The sequence below is a fragment of the Artemia franciscana genome, chromosome 6, assembly GCF_032884065.1.
Source record: "Artemia franciscana chromosome 6, ASM3288406v1, whole genome shotgun sequence".
Classification (NCBI taxonomy): domain Eukaryota; kingdom Metazoa; phylum Arthropoda; class Branchiopoda; order Anostraca; family Artemiidae; genus Artemia; species Artemia franciscana.
In genome coordinates, this window is record NC_088868.1 from 23,828,500 (window position 1) to 23,854,922 (window position 26,423).

The window sequence follows — 26,423 nt, forward strand, 5'->3', positions numbered from 1 at the left end:
AGACCCTACTGTCAATTCAACCAGGATAGACTCTACCCAAAAATAATTGGCACTTGTAAAAAGGTCAATGTTATTTACCTTCAAGGCTGACTTGATGTATATGGCAACTCCTCTCCTCACATTGGGTCTGTCCAGATTCGAAATGACTGTGTATCCTGGTATCTGAATATGGCTATCCTCCAGTCTATTTTGAGTTTTTTGGGCAAATTTCACTTAAGCACACAACGTCTATATCTTTGTGAGCCAGCAACACTTTTAGCTCATTCAGCTTGTTTGGCAAGGAGTCAATGTTTGTTGACAACACTTTCATCACTTGTTTCTGTCTGCTTCTTCTTCTTCCTGAGCCCGCTGGAACTAGCACGTCATCGTTGGATGACGGACTTTCGTCTGCTTCGCTAGATGCTGCGTCAGTTGAATAAGAATCTGGCGAGTTGTATTCCGATTCAACAGAAAGAACGCAGCTAGTGTCAGATTTGACAGTTTCAAAACTGCATTCCGATGAATATTCTTGAGCTGATATGGAACTACTATATAATACACTGTTAAATGACACTAAACTACTATTTACATGTCTTTCGTCTGGCTGTGCATCTAGTGCTCCATCGCTCCCAATGCTGGGGGTGGAGCTCGCTGACCGTTTTTTGAAACGACTTTGCCGTTCCGTACTCCGAGGTCAGTCTCACCGTTTGCAATCCGTCTTTTAAGTTCCTCTGTAGCGCTCTTACGTTTAGCTTAGTTTGCTCTACTTTTTTATGAAGGTGGGTGGTTTTTACAACATGGGTGGCCACTTTACTGCCTATTTTCATCTAATTAAATCTCTGTGTAATATGACATACCACTTCCTCTTTTCATTCTAAAACATTAAGATAAAGGCCAAACACTATAGATATATCTGAACTTTAATAAAGGTTTGCATAAGTATGTACTTAAAACTAAGTATTTGAGTCAAAACAGTCTTTCAAAGGTTAGAGTAACCATTTAAGATAAATATATTTTTTTTAAAATGCTAATAAAAGAAGGCAAATAATTATGTGCTTATTTCTTTATCTAGCAGGTTTAGATGGGTCTCTGAATCCTCAGTTTGAATCAATGGAGTGGCATTAATTTTTCTTTAATATTTACCAACAAAATGTAGAAAATAAAGTGAAAATTTACACTACTTGAGTTAACCATGGAAACAGACTGCATATCCAACTAGAATATTACTTCATAATTTCTCACCTTCTCAATATCAACCAGTCTCAAAATATAGTTATGCTTTTGTATAGGGGTTGCATATATTTGTTCATAAAATTGTATGAACTGTTATATAAACCACTCAGGATTTTTATACTTATTTTGATACTTGCCATTCAATCAAATTCCACAATTAGTTGTATATCAAATCAAAATTTTATAGGAAAATCATCTTACTTAATGCAAAGGCACCATTTGGGCCAAATTGTGAATTCTGTAGATGAAGCAAAATATGTTGAACTTTAAAAAGTAGAAAGATATTCAATGTTATTATGAAGAGTAAAATTTTGATTGCAAATTTTTGAGATTTTGTCAAAGTTGATACTGTTTATTAAAATATAGGCTACGTTTTGAAAAAGAAACAGTGATTAGTTAATGCTTTACTGCCTATACTTAAGACCATCATTTTAAATGCCTTTTATGCATTTCTATCTCTTTGTTCTATTTTTCTTGTTAGACCCCTAAACAAACTAGTAGCCTATATATAACTAATATGTATTTTACAAGTATGCAAGTTTTAATTAATCCTCATTTTCTACTCTTTGTTACTATCATAATTACTAAGCAAAGCCATAAAGTTAGGCAACACGCTAAATGGTTTGACCTATACAAATAGTCACAATGAATACATGACCCAAAAAGATTGTTGAAGACCTTTTTTTTTCTTTTTTTCTTTTTACACAAAATTAAACACATTTGCTATAGCAGTCAAAAGTGCAAAAGCAAAGATTTATGCAAAAACTATGAAATATCATACTTTTACATAGATGGCAAACAGCTTTTAATTTTTTTTATGGTGAGGTATTTTTTGTAACTTTTTTTTTTTGGTATCAGTATTTTTAAATTTGGTAAAATTCTAGTTTAGTGACTTCTTGCTATCTTGGAAAGAGGTTAGGTTAGGAAAATGAGACTTTTGGGGATGGGTCTAAGGCTAAAGTATATCCTGGGAAGGTATTTTAAAGTACCCACCTCTACTCCTTCTCTCTCTAGAGGGCCCTAAAATTTGCCTACATGACAGGTGAAATTTGTTAAAATTTCATTGAAATTTTGACAAAACAACATTTTACCTTAATTTTCAGTTAGGCCTACCAGTTGCTTTTTCTCTGCCTTTAGTTCTGAAAATGCAATTCCTGTTATTTGAAAGGAATTCTGAGCCATATCAATGTTTTTTTGTTTTTTTTCAAAATTTAGGAAATGTATTTGCATATCTTTAAAACCTTATAAATTGGGATTGATCGAAGTTGTGAAGCTGAAAACAATTTTGTTGTACTTCAATCAAGCAGAACATCTATTTTGCAAGGTTTCACTTTTATAAAACACATATTTATAAAGGCCATCAAAGGTCACCTCTAGAGGAAGAGGAAGTGGATGTATGTACTTAAAATAGCTTCCCAGGACATACTTTAGCCTGAAGACCCATCCCTGAAAGTTTCATTTTCCTAACCTAACCCCTTTCTGAGATAGCAAGAAGTCCCTAAACTAGATTTTTACCTTATTTTAACAGATTCAATAAGACTTTTACCCTCACCAGATTTTAGATTAAATTTAAGATCATTTCAACTAACTACCTATGATGTATAATTGCCAAGGTTCCATTTGAATTGCTGGTATTTCTGTGTTTGCTAGTTTGTTGAAGCAACTGATTTTGGGCCCCTATCCACAAAAAATCCTGGATCCGCCCCTGCCTGGATTCATTAGCCTACTGATGGGTTTATTTTGCTAGACTAATCCAACCTAAACTTTCCAAGATAACCAAAAATAGCTTTTTTGTAATTCTAACAAATCATTATCCACGGGCTTCTCAAAAGATTACATTTCTTTCTTGTTAATTTTCAACGCTTCCATTACATGTTTATAAATTAAATATATTTGCCAATTTTTAGGGCAAATACTACATATTTACTGGGAAATAATGGCCTATTTCTATGATAAATTACAATTGGTCCATTTTAATTGATGATTCTATCTAATATTTCAAATAAATATAATAAAGGTGCATTGAATTCGATTTTATTCAAGTCATTATTTTAATGTGATTAAGATTGACAGCAAGGAAATTTGGGATTCAATATTTATTGTTGGTATTGTTTTTAAATTAGAGAGAAATATTGTTTTATTATATTTATGCGTACTGATTTAGCAGCTCTTGCATCATGAGCTATTAAAAAATATTCTATGGCGTCATCTAGACTGTGTTTCACAGGCAAATTTAAGCTAAAAAATGATTTGGGGCCTAGACCTGCCTAAAATTGTAGCCTAGGGAATTATGCTTGTTTGATCTAAATTCTCAATAATGCTCCAAATCGCTTTGCTGCAGTGGTTATTAACAACTATTCATCAATAATTTAAAGCCTATAGGCCTACAACAGTGTTTGTTTGAGGCCAGAGCTCACACCCAGGCCTAGGCTACTAAGGAAAGTCGTTTTTTGCTAAAATAACAAGTGATAAGTTTAGAATAAAGCATAAAAGATTTCTGAAATTAATCTAATGTTATCTAGCCTAAAATCTTAATAGATTATGCCTGGCTAAATATTATATAACTGTTGCTAGCCTATCAAGGATTGGATTTTAACTAACCTAGACTATGGAAGGCTTAATTTCATGTTTTCTGACTTACATGTTATATAGATTAAATAAAAGTTACCTGTTGGCTTATTAGGCTTGTCCAGTAATTAGGCCAGAGGCACCATTTGGGCCACATCTTGGGGTGGGCATGAACTCCATCTGCCCCCCCCCCCCCCCAATTCACTTTGTGTTGTGTAAGAAAAATCCGGGTTTTGGCAGCACATTGTTTGAATATTCTAAGTAAAAATGCATTTTCAGCACCCATGTGTTGCATGGAAATGTACTGTAACCAAATGTGGAACTCAGCCACACTGACCTCTAAGATTAATTATAACAACAAAGAATACAATCAATGAGGTTAAATGATTAAACTGAAAGTAGAAAATTTAACCAGACTACAGGCTGGCATTCCTCAGTGAGAAACTTTCTTATTTAAGTAGGCTAAACAATATGTCTGTGAAAGTAACTTCAGTGTTATGCTGAGGGTTGTAACAAAAATCTCAGTGTCCCTTCAGCAGAAATCTGCAAGATCAAATATATTTATAAAAAGGAAAAACATTATAAGAAAAAAAAATTAACAACATTCAAGGTAACAAGGAGAACCACCAAGCTTTCATCTTTACAAAACTGTCAACAAGCTGGTTGTAGTCTAAATTTTTACTAAATTCTTCTCTGCAAATATCAAAAGGAGGTGACTGAGATGATCATCTCCTGTTGTAGACTGCAGGTAGTTTTTCACTATTTCTAGGCTAGAAAACAAATGTTCATTGCTCACTTCTGAGTAAGTCACTGGTAATGCCTGAAGATGGTTGACAATGTCTAGGAAGTTTTCTGGCTTTTTCTCCTCATTGGGCAAGAAATGCTTGGCAATACCAGCATGAGATTCAAGAAGAATGCTGTCAATATCTTGCTGTAAAGAGAAGAGAAAAGCTTAAGCTGCTCTGTGTCCATAAACTTGGTTGAGCTTGGATCCAAGGCTTTGAGTGTATTCAGCACTGGCAAGTTATCTGTGAACCTTCTGTCAAATTCAGCTAGTAGATGGTCAAAAGTTTTGAAGTATTCTTGCTTCATTTCATCCGCCAAAGTAGTAATCCAATTTCCAGATTCAATGAAATTCTTTCCTATCGTCAAAGTTGTCACAAATTGTTTCTGATGCTTGGTGATCTTTTGAGTTCTTCAAGGCTGTTCTTTATGACCAACAGAGGAGGGTCTAGTTGCAGGTCCATTCACAGCAGGTACTTTAATTTCGAGTTCTGTTGCAAACTCTTTAGCCTTCTTGAAAAGCAATACAAATGAAGCATCTGAATGCAGGATGGTGAGTTTGCTTCTTGTGGCCTGAGTCAGGGTGCACAATCAAGAAATAACCAAGTTGATGGTGATGGTATGGAGTTGCTGAGACAGCAATTTCATTGCTCACATAATTGCTTCTATGTAGTGCAGTTGGAAGATAACAATGAACAATTCCATCAAGAAATGATAGGCCAGGAACTGACCTATTTTAGTCTATCAACTTAGAGGAATTACTGCAAATATTCAGAATTTATAATATTAATATAATCATCTAGGAAACGGGCATTGGACAGAACTTGAGAATTAGATTATGTATCTAACTTGCTTTCAAAGTTTACAATGATTAATAGCAAATAGTGTTATTATTATGGCCAGCAAAGGACCCTTTTTGGTGGAAGCTTGGGCCCCCTGGAAAATCTGGGGTGGGCATTTGCCCACCCCTGTCCCACCCAAATGGTGCCTCTGAATTAGGCTGGGTTCTGTAAGCCTACCTTTTACCAGGTGGCTACCATTTTGTTAGTACTGTTGTATTATGTGGGTAAATTTGGGATAGTTTATATTAGGGTTAAAAAAAAAACAGTATACAATTGAGCAAAACTATGTAAAACTCAAACCCTCATATCTAGCCTATTTACCAAATAGGAACTTTGAAAAAATTGTAGCCTATATATCAATAAATAGCTAAAAAATCTAAGCTATGCATCAATGTGGTTATTATTAAAATTATTGAAGATCAAACACTTGAAATTATTAGTTTATTGACTTACCCAGAAGGACCTCTTTTAGGAAATAACAATTAGGCTGTCCTATTTTTGATGTAGCCTATACATTTTTTCAGTGTTCCAGTTTTACCCACATATTAACAGAAAACAGATTGTCTTCTGATTCTAAAAATGTAATTTTTATTGCTTAATACTTATATAGTTAATCACAAATATTAAATATAATTTTTCTTTTCAATTGCTTCCAGTTCCAAAAATTGTAGGGAGGTATATGGACTAACAACAAGTTCTTTCATCTCTTTGAGTTCTTCTTCAGAAAAACTAGCCACTAGAAGCACTATTCTCCTCCAGTCAGCAAACAATGAATTGCTTGTCAAAATAGGTACCACATTTTGAATTTATGATGAGAAGCTGTTGGTGAAAATTTCATCAAGAAGGCAGGGATCTTGTTACTACAGTCAAATTAAATCATGCTGTTGCAAAGTAGGGGCAGTCCAAAACCCATCTATATATTTCTGGAATGCCAAAGAAAAGTGGTCTTTCCCAAAAAGAGGTCTTGTACCCTACTGACCTACAAGTAAGGGGAATATGCCACTTGATTCATTTTTGTTATGCTCTTTTCAAATAGTTGGCTCATGTGGAAATTCTATTTTAAGCCCTTTTATGATTCTCAAAGATGATACCTTTATCTTGTATTTTAACCTCTTATATACCTACTACTGTTAGTATCACTGTTGTTTAAACTGGTTTATCCAGTTGAAATGTGTTAACTACAATTCTTATGTGTATAATGAACTAAGAATTTTCTTTTTAAACCCTTTTATTTAGCCAAAAATAAGAGAAAAGATATCATCTTTGAGGGTCCATAATGGACTTAAATTAGATATACAAAAAGGCATCAAGTGGTTATTCATAGTTCAGTAAATATAAACTGACCCAAAGTTACCTTAAATTATAGGCATAGCTATTCCTAGGGTTGATAGAGCCTAGAAGAAAGTTAATTATGCCCCCTCCCCCTGAATCATACATAAACATATAGAAAAAAACGTCAGCCTGCAGTGTTGACTATTAAAAAAAAATATTCTGAAGAAAACATGGATTTGCAAACTAGGAAGACATGGAAATTCTGAAACATAAAATATTCAATCTTGATAGCCAGAACAAAGCATTAGACCCAACTTATTCCCTCTAATTGGGTTTAAAACATGTTTGCAAAGAATTTAAAACCTCCTTCTAGTTAGAAGAATAAAACAAATTAAAGACTTTTAGCACTATTGGTGCTCTGAGTACTCTTTTAATTTTTATCTTGTATTTTTTATTTATATTTTATATTTTTATTACTATCATTTATTTTTATCTGTACTTTTTTAAGGTTTTTATAAAAAAGTGAACACATAGCTTGATATGAAGTAGGTCTCAGCTTAAATTAAGGTCACACCATGAACACCCAACTAGCTGGATATAAAGTAAATTATTGTTAAAACATGGAAATTCAAAAAGATTGATATACCAACTGCAGAGAATGCTACCACTTCTTTTCCAACCATGTTGATCTACTTTGGAACTCATTAAGGAACCAAACTATCCAATCTTGAATGCTAGAACCATTAAAGTATGATATAGCCAGGGACTGAGAGCAGAGGGGCTGGCATCTGCACTTGGATGCAATACAAGACAATACATCATTATATGCAATCCATCATTACCTCAGAGAAGTTCAACCAGGACTCCTGGTTAAACTTTCCTGAATTAATGATGCTATGACTGTTATAAAAGATTTTAGTTTTAATGGTTGTATTGTAATTTGAGTTTCTTTTATATTTTTTTATTTGTTTTGCTGAGGACAACCCTTGGATATAGGATCGAAATATGTGTTTATGTATTCCTTTGTCTTATAGAAAAAAACTCCTAATTGTTCTACTTGTTAATCAAAAGCAAAAGGGGCATTCTAGTGAAAACTTGACTGACAGCCCAAATGAAAACCCAAAACTATTCTCTTTGTTCTGTCTCAGAATTGATCAAATTCAAGAGAGATCAGGTTGACAAAATTTGTGTGCACTGATGTACATAAAGTGGTTTAACATGTTGTAAACTTTGGTTAGACCTGTTTTAAAGTTTTTCTTTTGCTTAGTTGAGAAAGCTCCCTTTGACCAATCCATCCATATGCTAATATAATTTCTATGTTCATTTGTTGTTGTTGTTGTTGTTTGGGGTTTGACGTGTTCAACCAATAAGCCATATGCATTTGTATCACTCATTTGTTCTGTGCCTTCTATAATCACTAGCTTGCTTGGGTGTCACTTCAGTCAGTATTCACTGAACCAGAACAGTATCACTTGACTTGCTAATGGAGGCGGTTTATTTGCCTGCAGCAACTGCCTGCATTGAAAAACAGGAATCAAAACACTGCAACTATGCACTGTCAAACAGCAATTAAAATACATGTACAACGCAATAATAAAAAGTAATACAATTTTTACACATTATAACCAATATCATGCAACCAAATGCTGATAAAATATATCTAAAATGATAAATAGGGCAATTCTAAAAATCTTATTAAATAGGTGCAAAAAAAAATATTTATAGGGAATGAACCAAACCAGTAGTCTTAACAAATCTATCTAATAGGTTTGTGCTTAGTTATCTAGCCCATGGAGGAGACGTGTGGTGTCCCAGACAGAAGACAGACAGAGATGTCTTCTTTCCAGAGATTCCTTTGCCTTCCAGGCATGGAAAAGTTTATGGAGAATGGCAGGCTGACTGTCAATTTGGATGATGATTTGCCTAGTGCCTCCAAAGGAATTAAGGAATTGATTATTCTTAAGATCACCATAAAAAAAAAGGAGGGCCTCCCCCAGGCACTGATGAAAATCATATTCCTGGGAAAGTTGGCAGAATATCAGAAATACATTCAAGTTTACACAGATGGCTCTAAGACAGAAACAAGATGCAGTGTGCAGTAGTTATAGCCTCCCAGAGCCTGTCTCTTTCCTACTGGTTACCCCCTAACCTGACAATTTTCTCTGCAGAGCTAATGACAATTAAGTTTCCACTTCAAGCCAAACAGAGAGCAAACATAAGAAGTATATTGTCTGCACTGATTCACTTTCAGCTCTGGATTACCTCTCACACCAGCAACACCAAGCAAGAAATGTTGCCATTGAGATTGAAAATATGGTTACTCAACTTGCAAAAAAGGGTATATCTGTTCTATTCATATGGGTTCTAGCACACTGTGGTATAACAGGAAACAAATTAGCAGATCAGGCTGCAAAACAAGCCTCCCAACTAGGCCTAATCACTCAAACCCCTATTACTGGTCCTGAACTTCTTTCTTCAGTCAGCTCAAAAATTTTTGGAAGAAGAAGAGGCCTGGTTCCATTCTTCCCATACTCAGCTCCTCAATCTCTATGATTATAAGCAGCCTTCAAAAGAAATGTACCTCACTTCTCGCATCCTTTCTACCTGCATATTTTGTCTTAGATGTGGCCATGCAAAGACAAAATCAACACTATTCCAGTGGAAAATGGCTCCATCCCCCAACTGTGACACATGTGGAGTGTATGAAGATATATGTCACATCATCTTTAACTGTAGAAACTATGAAAAAGAGAGAGAAGTACTCAGAAATTGCTATGAGAAGGCATTTAATGCATTCACAATGCGTTCTGTTCTATGTTCATTTGAAACAAAAATCTACCAATAATGGATAAAATTTGTTAAGACAGTTGAAACTCTAAAAAAAAAAACATTTTAACACAAAAATACTAATAAAAGTCAAAATATTTTGGCTTTACACTTGGAAGCCTTTGTGAACATCAAAAAATGTAAGCAAAGAAAATGAGCTTATTCAAAACTAAAAAAAAAAAAACACACACACACAAATCCTATACCATCAAACAAAAGGAAATTCACATTTAAACAAAATGCAGTCATGCAATAATGCATAAGGAATATTCTAGGATCTCTGTTATATACTATTTTATGTATATATATGAATTAAGGGACTCTAGCAAAATGACAGCATATTTTTATTTAAAAATCATACAGATACCCTAGGTTAAAATAATCAAAATAAAACTACAGATAAAGAAACTATTGTGTTTGATAAATCTGATGAATCTTTTGTGTTGCTAAACAAGCTTATTGCCTTTTTCAAAGTTTATTTTATGCTACATTTTAAAGTCAAACTTAAATGAGGCTGAATCTGCAAAATTTATTGATCCTCTTTACTATTAAAAGAGTATGAAATTTTAGCATGATTACTTTTTGTTAAACTAATTTAAAGTTAATTTAATTGATATTCACTCTGTTTACACTAACTTTGTTATACATAATTATTTTATTTTTATACTTTCACAAAGACTTTTGTTATAGCCAAACAAAATTGTTGACCAATTTTGTTGCATCAAACATAACATTATGGTGTGGAAGATCAAACAGATGTTCCAGAACTGCTGAATCAAAAGTTCCAGATTTTTTTCAAAAGGAATAGTATATTGCCAATTTTTTGCTGTTGGAGTTTGTTTTCTAAATTTTGTTGGGATCTCCCAACACAATATGTTCTGCTAGAGCAAGATATTCTATTTACACGCATCTAGTTATTTATTTATTTCATTTTTGTCTGAATCTACTAAAAATCTTATAGTTATTTTGGGTTTGAAAACAACTATAACATCTTGTTTTTTTTTGTTCTGTTTTAATTTTGTAATAAAACTGACAAAAAAATAATTTATTTTATTCTTATCAATTTTGTTGATATTTTTTCAAAACCCTCTTTGGTGGTCCAGTAGTTATATTAGCTCAGCTAGAGCAAAAAGTAAATGGTTTCTAAATGCATAGTAAAAAATGGCATCGTAAGTAGACAAAAAAAAAAATCTAAAAAGAAGCAGTAAATATTTGGATTAAGCTACAGCTAGTATAATTCACAGATCAGGGAGATAAGCCAAGGGTGCTAATTCAGGAAAATGCAGGCAGGCGAAGGAGAGTCTTTTATTCTTTTTATAAGAATAAATGTAAGAATATTCCTTGACTTAACTTTCATGAACAACCCAGAACTAGTCCAAAAAATCAACTACATGCTAACAGTTGGAAAGAATAACCATCTACTGCTAAAAATCAAGACATAAATCAAGACATAAATCAAGAAAATAACCAACAGACTCATCAGGAAAATATTTGTTGACTACAAATCCATTAGAGCTGATTTATATAATGTTAACTGGGACACTCTCCTTGAAGGACCTGTGGAAGACAAGTGGAAAATCTTCAAACCCTTCTTCTCAATGCTGAGAAACAGCACGCATTGGTTAAGATGATCCACAAACCTAAGACCCTACCATATGTGACCAGGGAAATCAGGAAAGAGATGAAGCAAAAATCCTGCTACTGGAAGAGGTTCAAAAAGAAGGGGGACAAAGCTAACTATGCTAAGTTTGCTACTGCATGTAACAAACTGCACTGACTGACTAAGCAATTGCACCTGGACTTTGAGTCCAAATTTGCAGATGATTTCAAACATAACCCCAAGGAATTCTGGAACTACATCTCAAGCAAAGACAGTAACTGCCGCATCAGTGAACATCTGTTGAGGGAAGACAATAGTGAAGCAACTGACCTAGGAGAAACTGCAGAGCTGCTCAACCAACAGTTCACTTCTGTCTTTACATCTGAACCAGATGGCCAACTACCACCAGCACCTCTATCCAACACCACCATTCAAATGACCAAAATAATTGTAGACAAAACTGCAGTACTAAAGCAACTTTCAAACCTTAATGCTAACAAATCTGCTGGATCAGACAGTATCCATCCAAGGTTACTCAAAGAAGTTGCAAGCAGCATCACTGCACCTCTTACAAACATCTTCCAGTCCTTGCTAGACTCTGGTGCTATTCCATCTGATTGGAAAGAGGCACATGTGGCTCCCATTTTCAAGAAAGGGGACAATTCCAGAGCAGAGAACTACAGACCAATCAGCCTAACATCCACTGTTGCTAAGCTACTTGAGAGAATTGTGGATGATGCAATCCATGACCATCTAAAGACCCTTATGATACTTTCTGACAACCAACATGGGCTCCATCACAACAAGTTGGTGGAAACCAATCTACTTGAAACCTATAACATCATCACCAAGCTCCTCACTGCTGGTATACCTGTTGACCTGATTCTCTGTGATCTAGCCAAAGCGTTCTGTTCTCCACAGAAGGCTCTGCGTCAATTTTCTCTCTACAGGCCTGAACCAGGCAGCAGTCAATTGGCTCTTGTGTTTTCTCAAAAAACGCACACAAAGGGTCAGACTGTTCAGATCAGGTGGTCAGAGGATATACTCCAAACCTTACGATGTCATCAGTAGTGTCCCACAAGGTACAGTCGTTGGCCCAACCTTCTTGATTTACATAATCAAGACATAGCCTCAAACATAACTTGGCCTCAACATAGTCACCAGGGTCAGCAACAAGATCACACTATTTTTCAATGATTCCAAGCTCTCTAGTCTAGCAGACTGCACATGCCTCCAAGCCAATCTCAACAATATCCAAGAGTGGGCTGATGAGTGGCTACTGTCATTCAACATCAGCAAATGCTGCGTCTTTCACTTTGGACTGAAGAATGAAAACACAGTGTACTGTATGTGGGATGCTGGCAAGCAAACACAGATTGATCTTCAAACCCACAACAAAGAAAGGGACTTGGGTGTACTCATTTATAATCAGCTCAAGTTTCACTCTCACATAAGGAATTTGGTTTCCAAATCTAATGCAGGACTTGGCCTGCTCAAGAGATCTATTATGAGCAGATCCTCCAAAGTCTTTCTTAGACTTTATAAAGCCATTGTAAGACCCAATATTGACTTTGGAAACTGCATAGCCACTCCCCAATACAAAGGTGACATATGACTTCTTGAGGGCGTGCAGAGACGTGCCACCAAGGTTATAGATTGGCTGAAAGACCTCCCCTACAATGAAAGACTAAGAAAACTCAAACTACCTACACTAGTGTACAACTGCAGACAAGGTGACATGCTGCTTACCCAGAAACTCCAACAACACATCTAGTCCCCTCAGCCTGAACAAGTCCCACCAATCCCATACAAGAGACCATCAAAAGAAACTATCTAAATGCCACATTGACACAAGAATGCGTCAAAACTTTTTCTTTGAAAGAGTTGTCAGTGACTGGAATTTGCTCTCCAAGTCTACAGCGTCAGCAACTTCATCTGTAATTTTCAAGAATAAGTCACTGAATAATGAGTGGTCATGCAGGAACCAGAAATACTGCTGGTATAATCCAGATCAGTAACAGGTGTCAGCCATCATCACTCATGGAGCAACACAGATCCATTGGACCTTATTGCTCTGAAGTGCGAATTAGGTAATTAAGGTATGCATACAAAAAAGGACTTTTGTCCCCCTTCCTGCATATTATTTACTGCTTGAAATGGAAGCAATTTAAAATATTGATTAAATGGTTCTAAAGGAACTTCCATCTCTTAAACCTACTAAATCTTTTGGTCTTGACTGCACTCATCCTTGTATCTTGAATGAATGTTGCAGTCTTGTCCTGGCTGCTTTTCTTGCTATTCAACTTATCATTTGAGTCTTTTCAGTCTACCACTGGACTGGAAAATTGTCCATATAATTACCATATTTCGGAAGGGTAGAAAGGATCTTGATGAAAACTATCAACCTATAAGCATGACAAGAGCAGTTGTTAAAGTTCTTGAAAGATTAGTCAATTCTGTAGTCATTCAGCATCTTGAAGCAAATAATATTTTGCACTGCTCACAGCATGGTTTTGTTCTGGAAGATCTTTCAATGCCAATCTCCTTGAATCCTATGACCACATCACTAGGTTACTTGATATAGAGATGCCTGCTGACATGATTCTGCTTGAATGTTGTAAAATTCTTAACAAAGTTTGTCTCAAGAGACTTATAATTAAGCTACATGTCATCAAGCTTGAAGAGAAATTCCTGTTCTGGATCCTTGATTTCCTTTGTCAGTAGCCTCAGCAAGTTTGGCTATTTGATGGCTGTGGTAACCATATTCCTTGTTTCTGTAAATAAGTTTTGATTGGAGTTCCTCATTGAAGTGTACTGGGTCTTACATTAATTAACATCTTTATTAATGATGCTCTTTCTACTATTAACAGTCAGCTAATACTGTTCTGACAGCTCAAAATTTCTTGCACCAGTCTTGTTGTGCCTAGCTCATGCTCTTGTACAGAATAATCTTCAACTGCTTAGTTATTGGACTGAGGCTTGGCTTCTAGAAATTAATATTGCCATGTCATTCACTTTCTTATTGCTCTTGTTTTCTTCCTTGCCATCCAATCGATCCTGTAAATAATGAGCAAGATCTGGTGTCACTATTGACAATGAATTGTAGTTCAGTACTCATGCTGAGAAGTCTGTTGGTGGTGCTAGTTCAACTCTTGGGCTGATTAAACACACCCTTTCCACTTGTTGCCTCAAAGTCTTCTGTTAAAGGACTAGTACAGCCCAAGCTTGAAAATATATAGATAACTTCAAAGACCACACTGCCTTTTCATAACGAAAGTACAACAGTTCAAAATAGGGATGAAACTTTAATCGACAGTGAACAGATATAAAATTTTTAACTGGATATTTTGAACACATATACAGTGCTCATCATCTGAAGTAAAACTAAAAGACATCAATAAAAACAAACAAAATTTATACCCAATAAAATAATTACATATAGTTTATTGCTCTTATTTTTTTCAATGCAACAGCAGAAGCAACTTCGTTTTCTGGATTTTAAAATTTACAGAAAACCTACTAACAATAATAGATTTTTGTTGTTCTTCTCCGGTCATGCTCGCCAAGTAAAATTGGTTTGATCCTTAACTTACTGCATTTTTAGAATTTGTTCTCCAAAATTCATTGAGGAGGAAATATTGTTGTTAAAAGAAATTTTAATAAGTAACCAATATCTGGGTTGGTTAATTGACCAGACTTTTTTGAAAAGAAGGAAAACATTTCTAGAATTTTCTAACAATATTCTGGAAACAACAGAAAAGAAAGATGTTTTTTGTTCTTAACCATATGTTCCAGGGCTGAGTGAGAAACTTAAAAGAATTTTACAAAATAATGGTTCGAAGTTAGCTTTAAGAGGCAGTAATACTTTGGCTAGCTTTTAAATTTTGGAAAGGATTGAACTTTAGTAGAGCAACAAAGTGGGGCTTATAAAATCCCATGTACTTGTGGAAGCTCTTATGTGGGACGTACTAACTAAAATTTAAAAATGAGATTACTACAACATCATAATTCTATTCAATTGTATTTAAAGCAAAATGCCAAACCTGAAGATTTCATGTCGGCTCTATTGGAGCATATTTATAATTATCCAAATCATTTTATTTTGTTCGAAAATGTTTCTTTGATTTCTAGGGACCAAGGTTTAAAGCAAATTTTCAGGGAAACAATCGAAATTAAAAAAAAAATTATTCAAGAATAATTCCATAAACAGAGATACATGTGAATTTGGATTGAATTTATTTTATGATAATTTACTGAGGTCAAATAGTGTAAATATCACTTCACCTAAGAGCTATGACCTCTATCCACCTTATATGTGAGATAAATCTAATGAACCGGAACCAAAAAGGTCAAGGAGATTTGCTTCTGCTGTTGCATTAAGAAGAATAAGAGCAATAAACTATATTTAATTAGTTTACTGGGTATAAATTTTGTTTGTTTTTATTGATGTCTTTTACTTTCACTGCTGAACACTGTATATGTGTTCAAAATATCCAGTTAAAAATTCTATATCTGTTCACTGTCATTTAAAAGGTTTCATCCCTATTTTGAACTGTTGTACTTAAGCTTGAAAATGGAATGTCTTTAGCCTCCCTATATTAAAAAAAATATTCTGTTTTGAAAAACATGCCACTAAAAAAGTATCCAAAATGCATGAACTTCCTTGCCCTGCAACTCTAGGTAAGCTGAAACTGTAGACACTTATGCATAGGAGAGGAAGAGGTTATGGCATTTTAACCTACAAGCTGAAAAAGGTCAACATTCTCTCAGTATTATTTCCTGTTGTTGGTCCTGATTCAAGAACCAGAGGTCATTGGCTGAAACTTAGAAAGCAGTCTATCATAACCAGAGCTGTGGTGCAACTCTGTTTGTTAAGGCTTGTCACTAATTGGAACAAACTCTCTAATACAGTTGCTGCTGACTCTGTTGGTATTTTCAAACAAATTCAGAATGCTGAGTGGTTCAAATTATTCAAAGAACTCACTTTGAAAACTGTACAAGCAGTGACCCTATAATTTTTATTTTATTTCCTCCTCCTAATAAATGTTTGGAGGGGTGTACATTTTCAAGAATGATAACCAATCTTAAAGCATAGTTATACGAATATTAAACAATGTAAAAAATTTGAATGTAAAAAACAAAGGCTGAAGGAGTGAGTAATAGCCTTGGTTACACTTAAGATAATCTTGGATTGAACAGTTTATAGTAACAAACTGTAAGTAAAGAGGAAACTTTTTTAGTAGAATCTAAAAAATAAAGTATTGATTACAGTATATGCAACAACAAAATCTTTTATTCATGCTGATTCTGAATTTGCATAAAGAATATATTAATTCGTGAAGTTTAATTAATTTTTTAGTTGCTTATCATTAGTATTGATTTTATATGCAGGAATTATATGCAGGCATGATTTTATATGCCCACTTGATGGCAATTATGCAATGAAATTTGACATATATGAGAGCCATAAAGTCAGCTTTTACAATGTGTGAAATTTCATATGTTTTTATGGATTGAGTAAGTATTCTCATAATGTACATATTCAGCCTCTGAAGGGAAAAAGTTCCCCTCTTATTACAGTGATGGTAGTTTTTTCAGTAACTGTACTTTATTTTTGACCAGCATACACATTCAATGAGCTATTTTTTAAAGATATTGTTCTGTAAAAGCTAAACGTGTATTCAGGTATGGAAAAGGTTCCAAAGCTGCCAGTAGCAAAATTCAACAGCATTCCAAAAACTGCCCACCCTGTAGCAGCCCAACTTGTGTTTTGACAGCTTTTCTTTGAGCAAAAAGTATTTTCATTTGTAAAAATGGTATTTTCAGACAAAATCTGCCAGCAAATTTCACTAGGCCATAAAAACTGCCAAGTAGCATTGCTATTATGCTACCCCAGTTTTTATACAGTAGCATATATTTAAGAAGTCAGATTCTGTGGGATGGTACCCCTCCTTGTATTTAGGATGCTGTTAAAAAATGATCAGTTACAGTTTATACTTTTTTGCAATCTTTGCAAAACCACAAATTTTGGTTGAACGGGGAGGAAGTTTAAAAAGGCTTATTATATGTATGAAGAGTACTAGAAGTTTGAAGGAAAATATACAAACCTGTAGTAATTTGGGGGCTCCTAGATTTATAGCTGTTGTAGATCTAAGTTTGAACGTGCCTTTTTTTTTTTTTTTTTTTTTTTTTTTTTTTTTTTTTTTTTTTTTTTTTTTTTTTTTTTTTTTTTGAATAAGGTGTCCTCTTTTCAGGTCAAATTTACAAAATCCCAGTTGATGTAACTTGTCTATCAGTAAGGCAGCTTGGCTCAACAAGTTGACTAGCCCATCTAGGCTTTGGTGCTTATTTGTGTTGGGCCAAGAATGTTGACAAAGGAAGATGTTTTATCCTGGTTCAAAGACCTTCCAGGGTCTAAACGAGTGGACCTAGTATGCTCTCTTTTTACAATGTGTGTACCATTTGAACTACACTTCTTTAGCACAGTTATTGAAGGACTTAATAAGAAAGATTCAAAAGAGTTTTTAGACACAGAAGCCAAGTGCAATAATGTAGCAAGTCTTGCTGATTTCAGAAGCATTATGGATGACATATCAAGACAAAAAGCTGTTGTTGGACTTGCTTTGCTCCATTTTAATAATATTCAGTGTGCTAGTTATCTTTATAAGCTTTTGACTCAGCAACAGCCTGTAAACTCTATGCTTTGTTGGCTAAACCAGACAAGTGGGAACTATGAGCTTTTATCAGGGATTTTATCAGAACTTCAGCTGGTTTACACTTTAGCAGCCAACCATCCAACATTTAAGTATGAAGAACAATCTGTATTTGCCAATATACTCACAGATTTTTCACGTTTTGAACAGTTTAATACTGATCACTCCTCAACTAATGAGGATTATGTTGCATCTCCAATAACTGTTAACCAGCCATATAGAAATAGAGATTCTCATGTTGTGTTAGAGGGTGATTTTATGTCTTCATCAGAAATGTTAAGTGATGTTATTAACTCAGTAAGCTCTATTGGTCTTGATAGTCCAGAAGGGCAGTATGAATCCTCAAAGGAAATCTGTGATAAAAGGGATATTCCACCTCAAGCTTTTTCAAGCAGCTCTGTTAATGTGAAAAGTTCAAAAATTGAAGATGTTCCTGATTCTTGTTTGAAACCTATTGGTAAGGTAGCTTTCTTGTATTCTGATTGAGTTATTTTAACTTGCTGGTCATTTATTTTCATACCTTAGCACAAGGAGAAAATCCCTCCCTTTCCCCTATGAAAAACCCTTTGATCCTTGTCTCTTGTGTTTGATTGAATCTATGTATGTTTTGATGACAGCTATTGTTTTGCTGTGATTTACAGTTACTTGTTGCCTGGTGTATGGTTATTTTTTATAAGATATAGCTTAATTTCAATTGACATAGGATTTTGGGGAATGGATTAAGGTATAAAAACATCAGAAATAAGTAACTTACACACAAAATATGACCTTCATAAAATATGACACAATCTATTAGAATTAAGGAGAAATTCCCAGCTTCTTTATGTTTTCATAATGAGTGTTGGCTGAACAAAGATTTTTCTTCTTTTTTAAAAAAAAAAAAAACTTGTGATTACCTTGAGAAATTAGTAAGACATATGAATATGTGTTTAGTAGCTGAAACGAAATATTTTGTAGTAGCAAACTGCAAGTAAGGAGTGACTAAGCTCAATAGCACACAACATTTTCAGATAGCTATTTTGTTCAGCATAGTTGAAAGGTTCAATAACTATGCTTTTGGGGATAAAATGACCCCACAGCTCCTGGGGAAAGGTCTTATAGTTACGAAATTTGCCCATTGTTTATGTATTGCATTTTTCATTGGGAAGTATGCAGATATTTTTCATGGGTGATTGAATTTTATGCTGGGGGATTTTCTACAGGGAGGATAGTCTGTGGGAAGGGAAAGCTTCAAGGCTGGTGAATTTTCTAGAGAAAATTTACACTGGGGAATTTGCCCGAATTCCTATACAAATTCTTTTTATTTGTCTTACATTTTCTTTGCCAACTCAACTTTGTAATTGAGTTGACTTGTTTGGGACAATTGTTTCAGCATAAATGTGCATATGTCCAATCTGTATCTATAGGAGGATCTTTCTTATGAATGGGATATGATGTAACTATAGCCTACTAAAAGGGGGTCGGAAAAAATGCTTGTTTTAGGTTGTTATTTCTGCAAAGTACCAATCTTGAGGTGGAATTTTCCAAAAATCTTGTGCCTAAATATTACTCCCCCCCCCTCCCTATTAGAAAAATTATCTATATGAATGTTTATTGTATTTATGTTTATAAAAAGATATGCATATAGTTTACCATGTGCATGCAAATTACTTCATGGGCCAAGTATGTGCTAAAAAAAAAATGCTTGTTCAAATGTACTTCTGAATGTATATGTAGTTTAGACTATTACCTATTCATGTAAAATTGATATGTGCTTTTAGTTGAACTCTTATAAGTAATTTTAAGTAAATCCATTAAACCAACAGCTGATGAATTGAAAAAGAAGATCTTGTCCTGGAATTGATTGTTTTGTACTGATTTTTAGTCTACATTTAAAAAATGTCCAAAACTGCTGGGTCTTTGCTCGCATGTTAGAATTTTAATTGTGCAATTCAGTGTATATCATATAGGTAGCAAAAACATCCACCTTTGGTGGGCTACTAATTTGTGTTTCTTCCAAAAGCTTTAATTTTGATTTTAGAAGCTCTTTGCCATGGTTCAAAGTCTGTTTGATGGGGAGAGAAGCTGAAGAGCCTTGTGTTCTAATTGCTTAGTTTTGCTTAGTAGGTATTTGTTAGTTAGCTTCATGCCATTATGATGGCTTTGTGTCATCATAAAATTATTTTACAATTTTTAAAATATGTCCTTTCTTTGTTTTGGACTTTTAATCTGTAGTATCAGCCTCAGATTTGAAATTGGCAAGTTTAGAAAACGAAAATCAAACGCCATTTATGTATTTGCTATTAAAAATTATTTTTGTTGTGGGAGATTAGCATTATAGCCTATTTGCAATCAGTAAGCTTTAGGGTCCTTAAATATTGTCTTTGGTGGAAATCATACACCATTTGTGAAACATATACTTCATGTGTTGATTTTAGACAGCTATACAAGAATTGTTGTTAAGATCTTAGTTATTTTATCTTACATATTTCCACTCAGTTTTTAGTTTTCATGGCACTTGCCCAAGTGCCATTTAGCAATCGTAATTTCTGTCTGTCTGTTGGTTGGTCTGTCAGTCCTGATTTCGCTAGTTCAGGCACTTCCAGATAAGCTAGGACAACGAAAGTTGGCAGGCGTATCAAAAGTCGGATCAGATTAAATTAGAAATAGTTGTTTCCCTGATTCGACCCTCTGGGGGGGAGGCTGGAGGGAGGGGAAATCGTGAAAATTGAGCTATGTTTATTGTATGAATGAGTGATTGGATCTTTGTGAAATTTGGTATATAGAAAGATCTCATGTCTCTGATGCTGCATTTTTGATTTGGATCTGGGGACATTTGGGGGGGGGGGACAGAAATCTTGGAGATCGCTTACAGTGGAGAGATCAGGATGAACACTGTATTTGCAAGTTTATCTTTGTAATAATTGTAAATAAACAAGGAACAGCAAAATCGTAACTCTAGTACTGAGTCTAATTTTAGGTTCTGACCTCATCACAAGTGCAATATGAGCTCTTGACTATTGTTGTTTAATCAAAATGCTAAGATCCTAGAGATCGTTTATCTCTATCAAAAGTGCTTAAATCCAAGTTTTCCTCATGTTGTTGTCTTTAGTCTAAATTCAAATTATCAGTCTTTGATGATATTCTCATCTAAGGATGTACCAGCTTTTTTTGTATGGGGTCAATTTTTTTATATTCAATAATTTGTTTAAAAAGAAATTTAATTGGATAATGTGAATAATAAGTGTTCATTGGTTCAAGAAAATGTGGAATTTCAGGAGGGGGTGCTAGAAAAATTCTGGTTAAAAAGGAAATTTATGTGTTTAGCCCTACCCCATCTTCTCCCAGGGGAATACCTTAGTATTCTTCTTGTGGGTAAACTCTGTATGCACCCAGTCTATAAAGACAGAGAGGATCTTTAGGTCGAAACATTTCTTATTTTAGATATATTGATTGCTTTAGTCTGTTTTGTGGGGGGGGGTACTGGCCTTCTTAAATTTTGAGAAATGCTTTTTTTATGTTTCCATTGTATTATGTTAATGTCATGTTTAATGTTTTATTTTCTCATTATGTTTCCATTAAAAAAATGTTTCCCCTCTACATCTTGAAATCTACCTTTGTTTATATCTTTTCTTTTAGAAAATCAAAGAAGTCCTCCTCCCCTCCTCCTCAACATTTTTGTGAATTGATATCTATTATAGCTGCTAAAGTATAGCCTCGTTGTTTAAACCTGGTGCAAAAAGATTTTTTTGTTTTTTCTAAAATATTGTCCATAGTCTCAAATACCAGTGTTCTATGCAGGAAATAACAGCAAGCCATTTAGATGGGAATATACTTTTGGGCACCATTACATGATATGTACTCAGGAGTATGAATAGGAGAAGGACAAATTCAAAAAGTATTCATAAAATTCCATGCAGAATATTGGAAATTGTTGTGGAAACATAAGAACTTTGGGGAAAGTACCGCCCTGTCCCCCTTTAGTACACGCCTATCTTCTATATGGATATAAAGGACGCTGAAAGTGAGGTTGATTTCTAAAAGTATATACAAGTTCAACTTTGGAATTGCTTGGTATCTAAATTTATCTTACTCAGCCAACTTCCCTAAATGTGCCTACCTTTTGATTTTTAAAAATTGATCTTCAATTTAAACCATAAAATTCTTTTATAGGATCTCCAACATCATATTTCACAGAACATAGTCAGGTCGAACACATTTCTTTGCATCGTATTATTCATCGCCGAAGCCATGAAAAGAGGAGTGATGTAGAACTTCAGGTGCGTTGGTCGGGTGGAAAGGTATCAATGGTGAGACTCTCTTCCAATGACTTACTGAAATTCCATCGCAAGGTTAGTAATTACAATATTATCAAGTGTATTCTGTTTTAAATATACACAAACGCTCATATGCATACACACACATGTATATGATATATATATATATACACATATATATATATATATATATATATATATATATATATATATATATATATATATATATATATATATATACGGTGGGGTATTAACCCTGGTCCCTAGTCTTTAAGTCATAAATAATATAGCACTTACAATAACACGTGTCAGTATAATGCAACAAGATCTTTGGTTGCCTTCCAGGCTCAACAAGAAGTTAATAAAAAAATAAAGTTTTTCATTCCAGTTGATGCTGTAATTGCTGCAGTAACAGAATATAACTGCAATAATTTTTAATTTACTTTTGTAGCAACTTGTACTAAATTTAGTTAATGGGCAGCTTTACTAAAGTAAACCTGCATTATATTCATCATCAGTACTACTATCAGCTTGCAAATATGAAAAAAAAATGGATATAATTGAGAGTTATGAAGCTTAGGTTCTTATAAGCTCTTAGTTACTCTTGATAAAGATCTAACGCATGCTGCTTCTAATGAAGATGTATTCATCCAAACTTAGTTCGTTCGATAAACTCATTTAAGAGTTTGTTAAAGTCTGCTTTCTGTCATTTCCTTTTTTCTGACGAAACAGCTAAATGATTGAGTCTCTTTTAAGTAATGGTTTACTGATTGTATGTCTTTGGCTTTATGAGGCCTGATTAAGTCGTAAGCCTAATTCTCATAGAACACGAATATTACTTCGCAAAGCGAAAATTGCGTCGCCGAGTCACAAAAAGGCCTTCCAAAGTGGAAAATAAATGCTTTGCAGCGAACATGAAGTTGAACAAAAAAAGTGTAGCTTGGCAATATTATTAAAATGGAGAAAATAAACATGGATGTGGAAAGGTTAATAACAAGTGTTAGATCATTTCCTGTTTTGTATGATATGAAAAGCAAAGAATATACGGACCTGACAGTTAAAGAAATAGGCTTGGAAGGAAGTGGCTAACACACCGAATGAACCAGGTAAAAATGTTTTTTTTTTGTATTTGTTGACTCTTTAGCTCCCAACCCCTGTTCCCCAAGACCATTCCCCCCTTGTTGCCATCAGACTACTATACTGTTTAGCCTATGTTTAGTCAGGAATTCAAAGTTTACCTAATAAATAGCATCACTTGATTGGTTGAACTAGTCTACTGCTTTGAAGTAGATAAGCCGTCGTTCTTTTGGAATGAATAGCCTCATTTCCGGGCTCTGTCCCCCAAGATCAATTTACCCCTTGTTGTCATTATTATAATGTTTATGGTTAGTCAGGCCGTTCAAAGTTTACCTAATAAATAATATCGACTTGATTGGTTTAATTAGCCTACTGCTTTGAAGTAGATCAGCCCCCCCCCCCTTGTTGTCTTTAATATTTAGTTCATTTTTCGATCAGCTTCTATAAACTTTACTTTTAAAATTAATAGCCAAGCTCCCAAGCCCTGTTCCCCAAGATCAATTCCCCCTTGTTTTCAATATAATGTTCATGTTTAGTCACCTTATTCACCTTATCAGGGTAGATTTCCCCCCTTATTGTCTTTGTTATAATATTTAGCTCATGTTTAGGTTAGCTTCTATTTACTTTAATTTTGAAATTGATAGGCTAGCTCCCAAGCCGTGTTCCCTAAGATCAATTCATCCCCTTGTTTTCATTATAATTTTTATGTTTAGTCACCTTATCCAAAGTTTTCCTTATAAGTAATTTCATCTTGTTTGTTTGAGTTAGCGTACTACTTTGAAGTAGACCAGCAACTTTCTTCAGTTTCAAACTGCAAACAAAAATGAAAGAGTCTGAGGGACACTTTCATGAGAGAGCCCACGCTTCAAAAATTGTCAAAAAGTTGAGCTAAAGGTGGAAAGAAAAGGCCATGGGCTTCATTCCACATCATGAGCTTTATTCTGCCATACATAGGCAGTTGAGACACTTCCACAAATTTTGAAAGTGTTCATCAAGCAGAGTATGAGTCTTCATCAGAGGTCATAGAAGAAGAAATAAAATATGACGACTTATTTGTCATTAAGGATGAAGAAGAGGCCCATAAGCCAAGTGGAAGTGACAATACTTCTAAGAGAGAAAAAAAAAAGAAAAAATAGTCGTGCATTTGAAAGCAAAATCATAGACACAATGGACAATGTGCTTCAAATTGCGAATGTACCAGACATTAAACATGGCAATATGCTATTCATTTATTCATTTACAATTTTCGCACATTGTTCTTTGTATTGTTTATGACTTGACGTGGTGAGACCTTCAGACTAGACCTAATTGGAGTTGTTGGTGTGTTGGAGAGCTTTGTGAATGATCAGTCAAATCTAGGTCTGATGGCGAAATCCAACTCATTAGCAGCTATTACCCAGCTTTGCTTCATTTTTTCTTTGATTCTTGTTGAGAAAGCCAGTTATAGATAGATAGATAGATAGATAGATAAGTGTATTTCAATAACCAGTGGGCCATATACACACAAAATATAAATAAATAACAAACAAGCAAGGAAATTAACAACAGTACGAACACGCACAAAAAAACAGAATTCAACGCCAAAAGTACAAAAGAAATTAATTATGTAAAACTTTTTCTTCTTATTAAATATACTGCATTTAATCTCATTCTTCCTACTAAAAGTACGTGTTGTCTTGGAAAATCTGCCAACATGTGAATCTGTGTAAATTGCATTGAAAAGGAGAAATGGATTTTAGAAAAATCGTCAAGACAGCTAACAGTGTTGGGACAAACCCTTCAATGCCAAAAAAAAAAAAACATTCGATACTGATCTTCTTAATGAGTTCAATATGTGGCTAAGCAAATGAGGTTCTGCAGACTAATCCAGTTGTCCTGATAAGAGTCCTGAAGCTTTTAATATGTGTGGCAAGCCTTTTTTCAACTCTCCGTTCATTCTTGGTTGTATTTTTTATTTTCTCTGCTATGACTGTATCTGCAGATGGCTCATTTTAGCAGCTTAAATTGGATTAAATTTTGCCTGGGATGTATTGAACGGACTCGCACATATGCCGATCCATCGAGGTGTCAAGGTGAAACATCAATGATGTTTAAAGCGTCTCCCTCCCCAACCTTCTTCCAGATATCGTCCATTCTTCTTCCGGAAGAAACGCTTGCTTCCAATCCTTTATTTTTAAGGGGTTAAAGCTATAGTTTCTTCTGTTCCTGGGTATACACACCACGTTTGTGAAGATGTCTCAGGGAAGTGTCGGGTGTAGTGATCTGATGGATTTTAGGTATAGAGAGTGTACATTTTTATCTGGATTTGTTGAATTTTTCTCAGAGATGGTGCTAATGCACTTCCTTAGTGAGTAGAAAAGTTAAAAAGAACCTAATGGATTGGGGATTTATTTTGTTTCAAGATATTCTTTTCAATGTTAGATCTAAATGTGATCAATCCACTGATCGGCATGAACATGTAAAGTGTTTGAAAACAAAATCGTCTTATTTTTATTATTATTATTATTATTATTATTATTATTATTATTATTACAAATGCTATTTTTGCTATAGAGACAACATACAGCTTACAATGGAAGTACAACGTTTTCTCATTTATAGGCTAAAACACCCAGACCATTCTTTGACTCTGGGCATTTACTCCAAGTACCTTATTTGCAGATTGAAACGTTGGTAACAACTCATGACGCATCATCAACTCATGATATAAAACATTTGCCTTTGCCTAGATTTCCTGGAGTTGGGAATCGTCCTATGTCTGGGAGAGTTATCCTTAAACGCGAGACCTTGGGACCATATTTTGAACATCTTATGAAGGCATGTCCAGCGAAAGTACTGCATTCAGCAGAAGTTACGAATTTTTTTGTCAGATACTCAGGTATTTCTTTTTTCTTCATTTATTTTTTTAATGGGCTGGGGTGCAATTGGGATTTTAGGGTTTCTCTTTCTCTTATATTCCTTTTAAATAAAAATTTGTATGAAATTGTGGTTGCGAATGGTTAATGTGTCGTTGTTCCCATAACAAATGTGAATGTTTCACAACATATTTTCTAAAATTATTTGGAAATTTTTGAATTATTGGGATTATTGAATTAATTATTATAATTATTAGAACAGTTGGTATTTTTCAATTGCTCGGGTATTTTCGAAGACCACAGTGCCTTTGCATGATGTACAAATAACAATTCAATAAGGACAAATCCTTTTTTAGACGGTGAAAACAATAACAAAATCTTTGAATATTCCGATCGCATGCATAATGACCGTCCTCAGC

General features: G+C 34.4%; 1 protein-coding gene across 2 annotated transcripts in view; it reads left to right on the top strand.

Annotated features, from left to right (window-relative positions):
* Window positions 1-3,274: 3,274 nt before the first annotated feature.
* Window positions 3,275-26,423, top strand: part of LOC136028218 (zinc finger CCHC domain-containing protein 2-like) — a 42,421-nt gene continuing 19,272 nt past the window's right edge. Inside the window, exons 1-4 of one of the 2 annotated variants that reach the window (XM_065705935.1) lie at window positions 3,275-3,313; window positions 17,358-18,273; window positions 21,969-22,147; window positions 25,811-26,027. In XM_065705935.1, coding sequence (XP_065562007.1) covers window positions 17,469-18,273; window positions 21,969-22,147; window positions 25,811-26,027 — 1,201 coding nt within the window. In that variant the 5' untranslated portion in view covers window positions 3,275-3,313; window positions 17,358-17,468. Of the gene's footprint in view, window positions 3,318-17,357; window positions 18,274-21,968; window positions 22,148-25,810; window positions 26,028-26,423 lie in introns of both variants that reach the window. The other variant, XM_065705936.1, reaches the window with a different exon arrangement.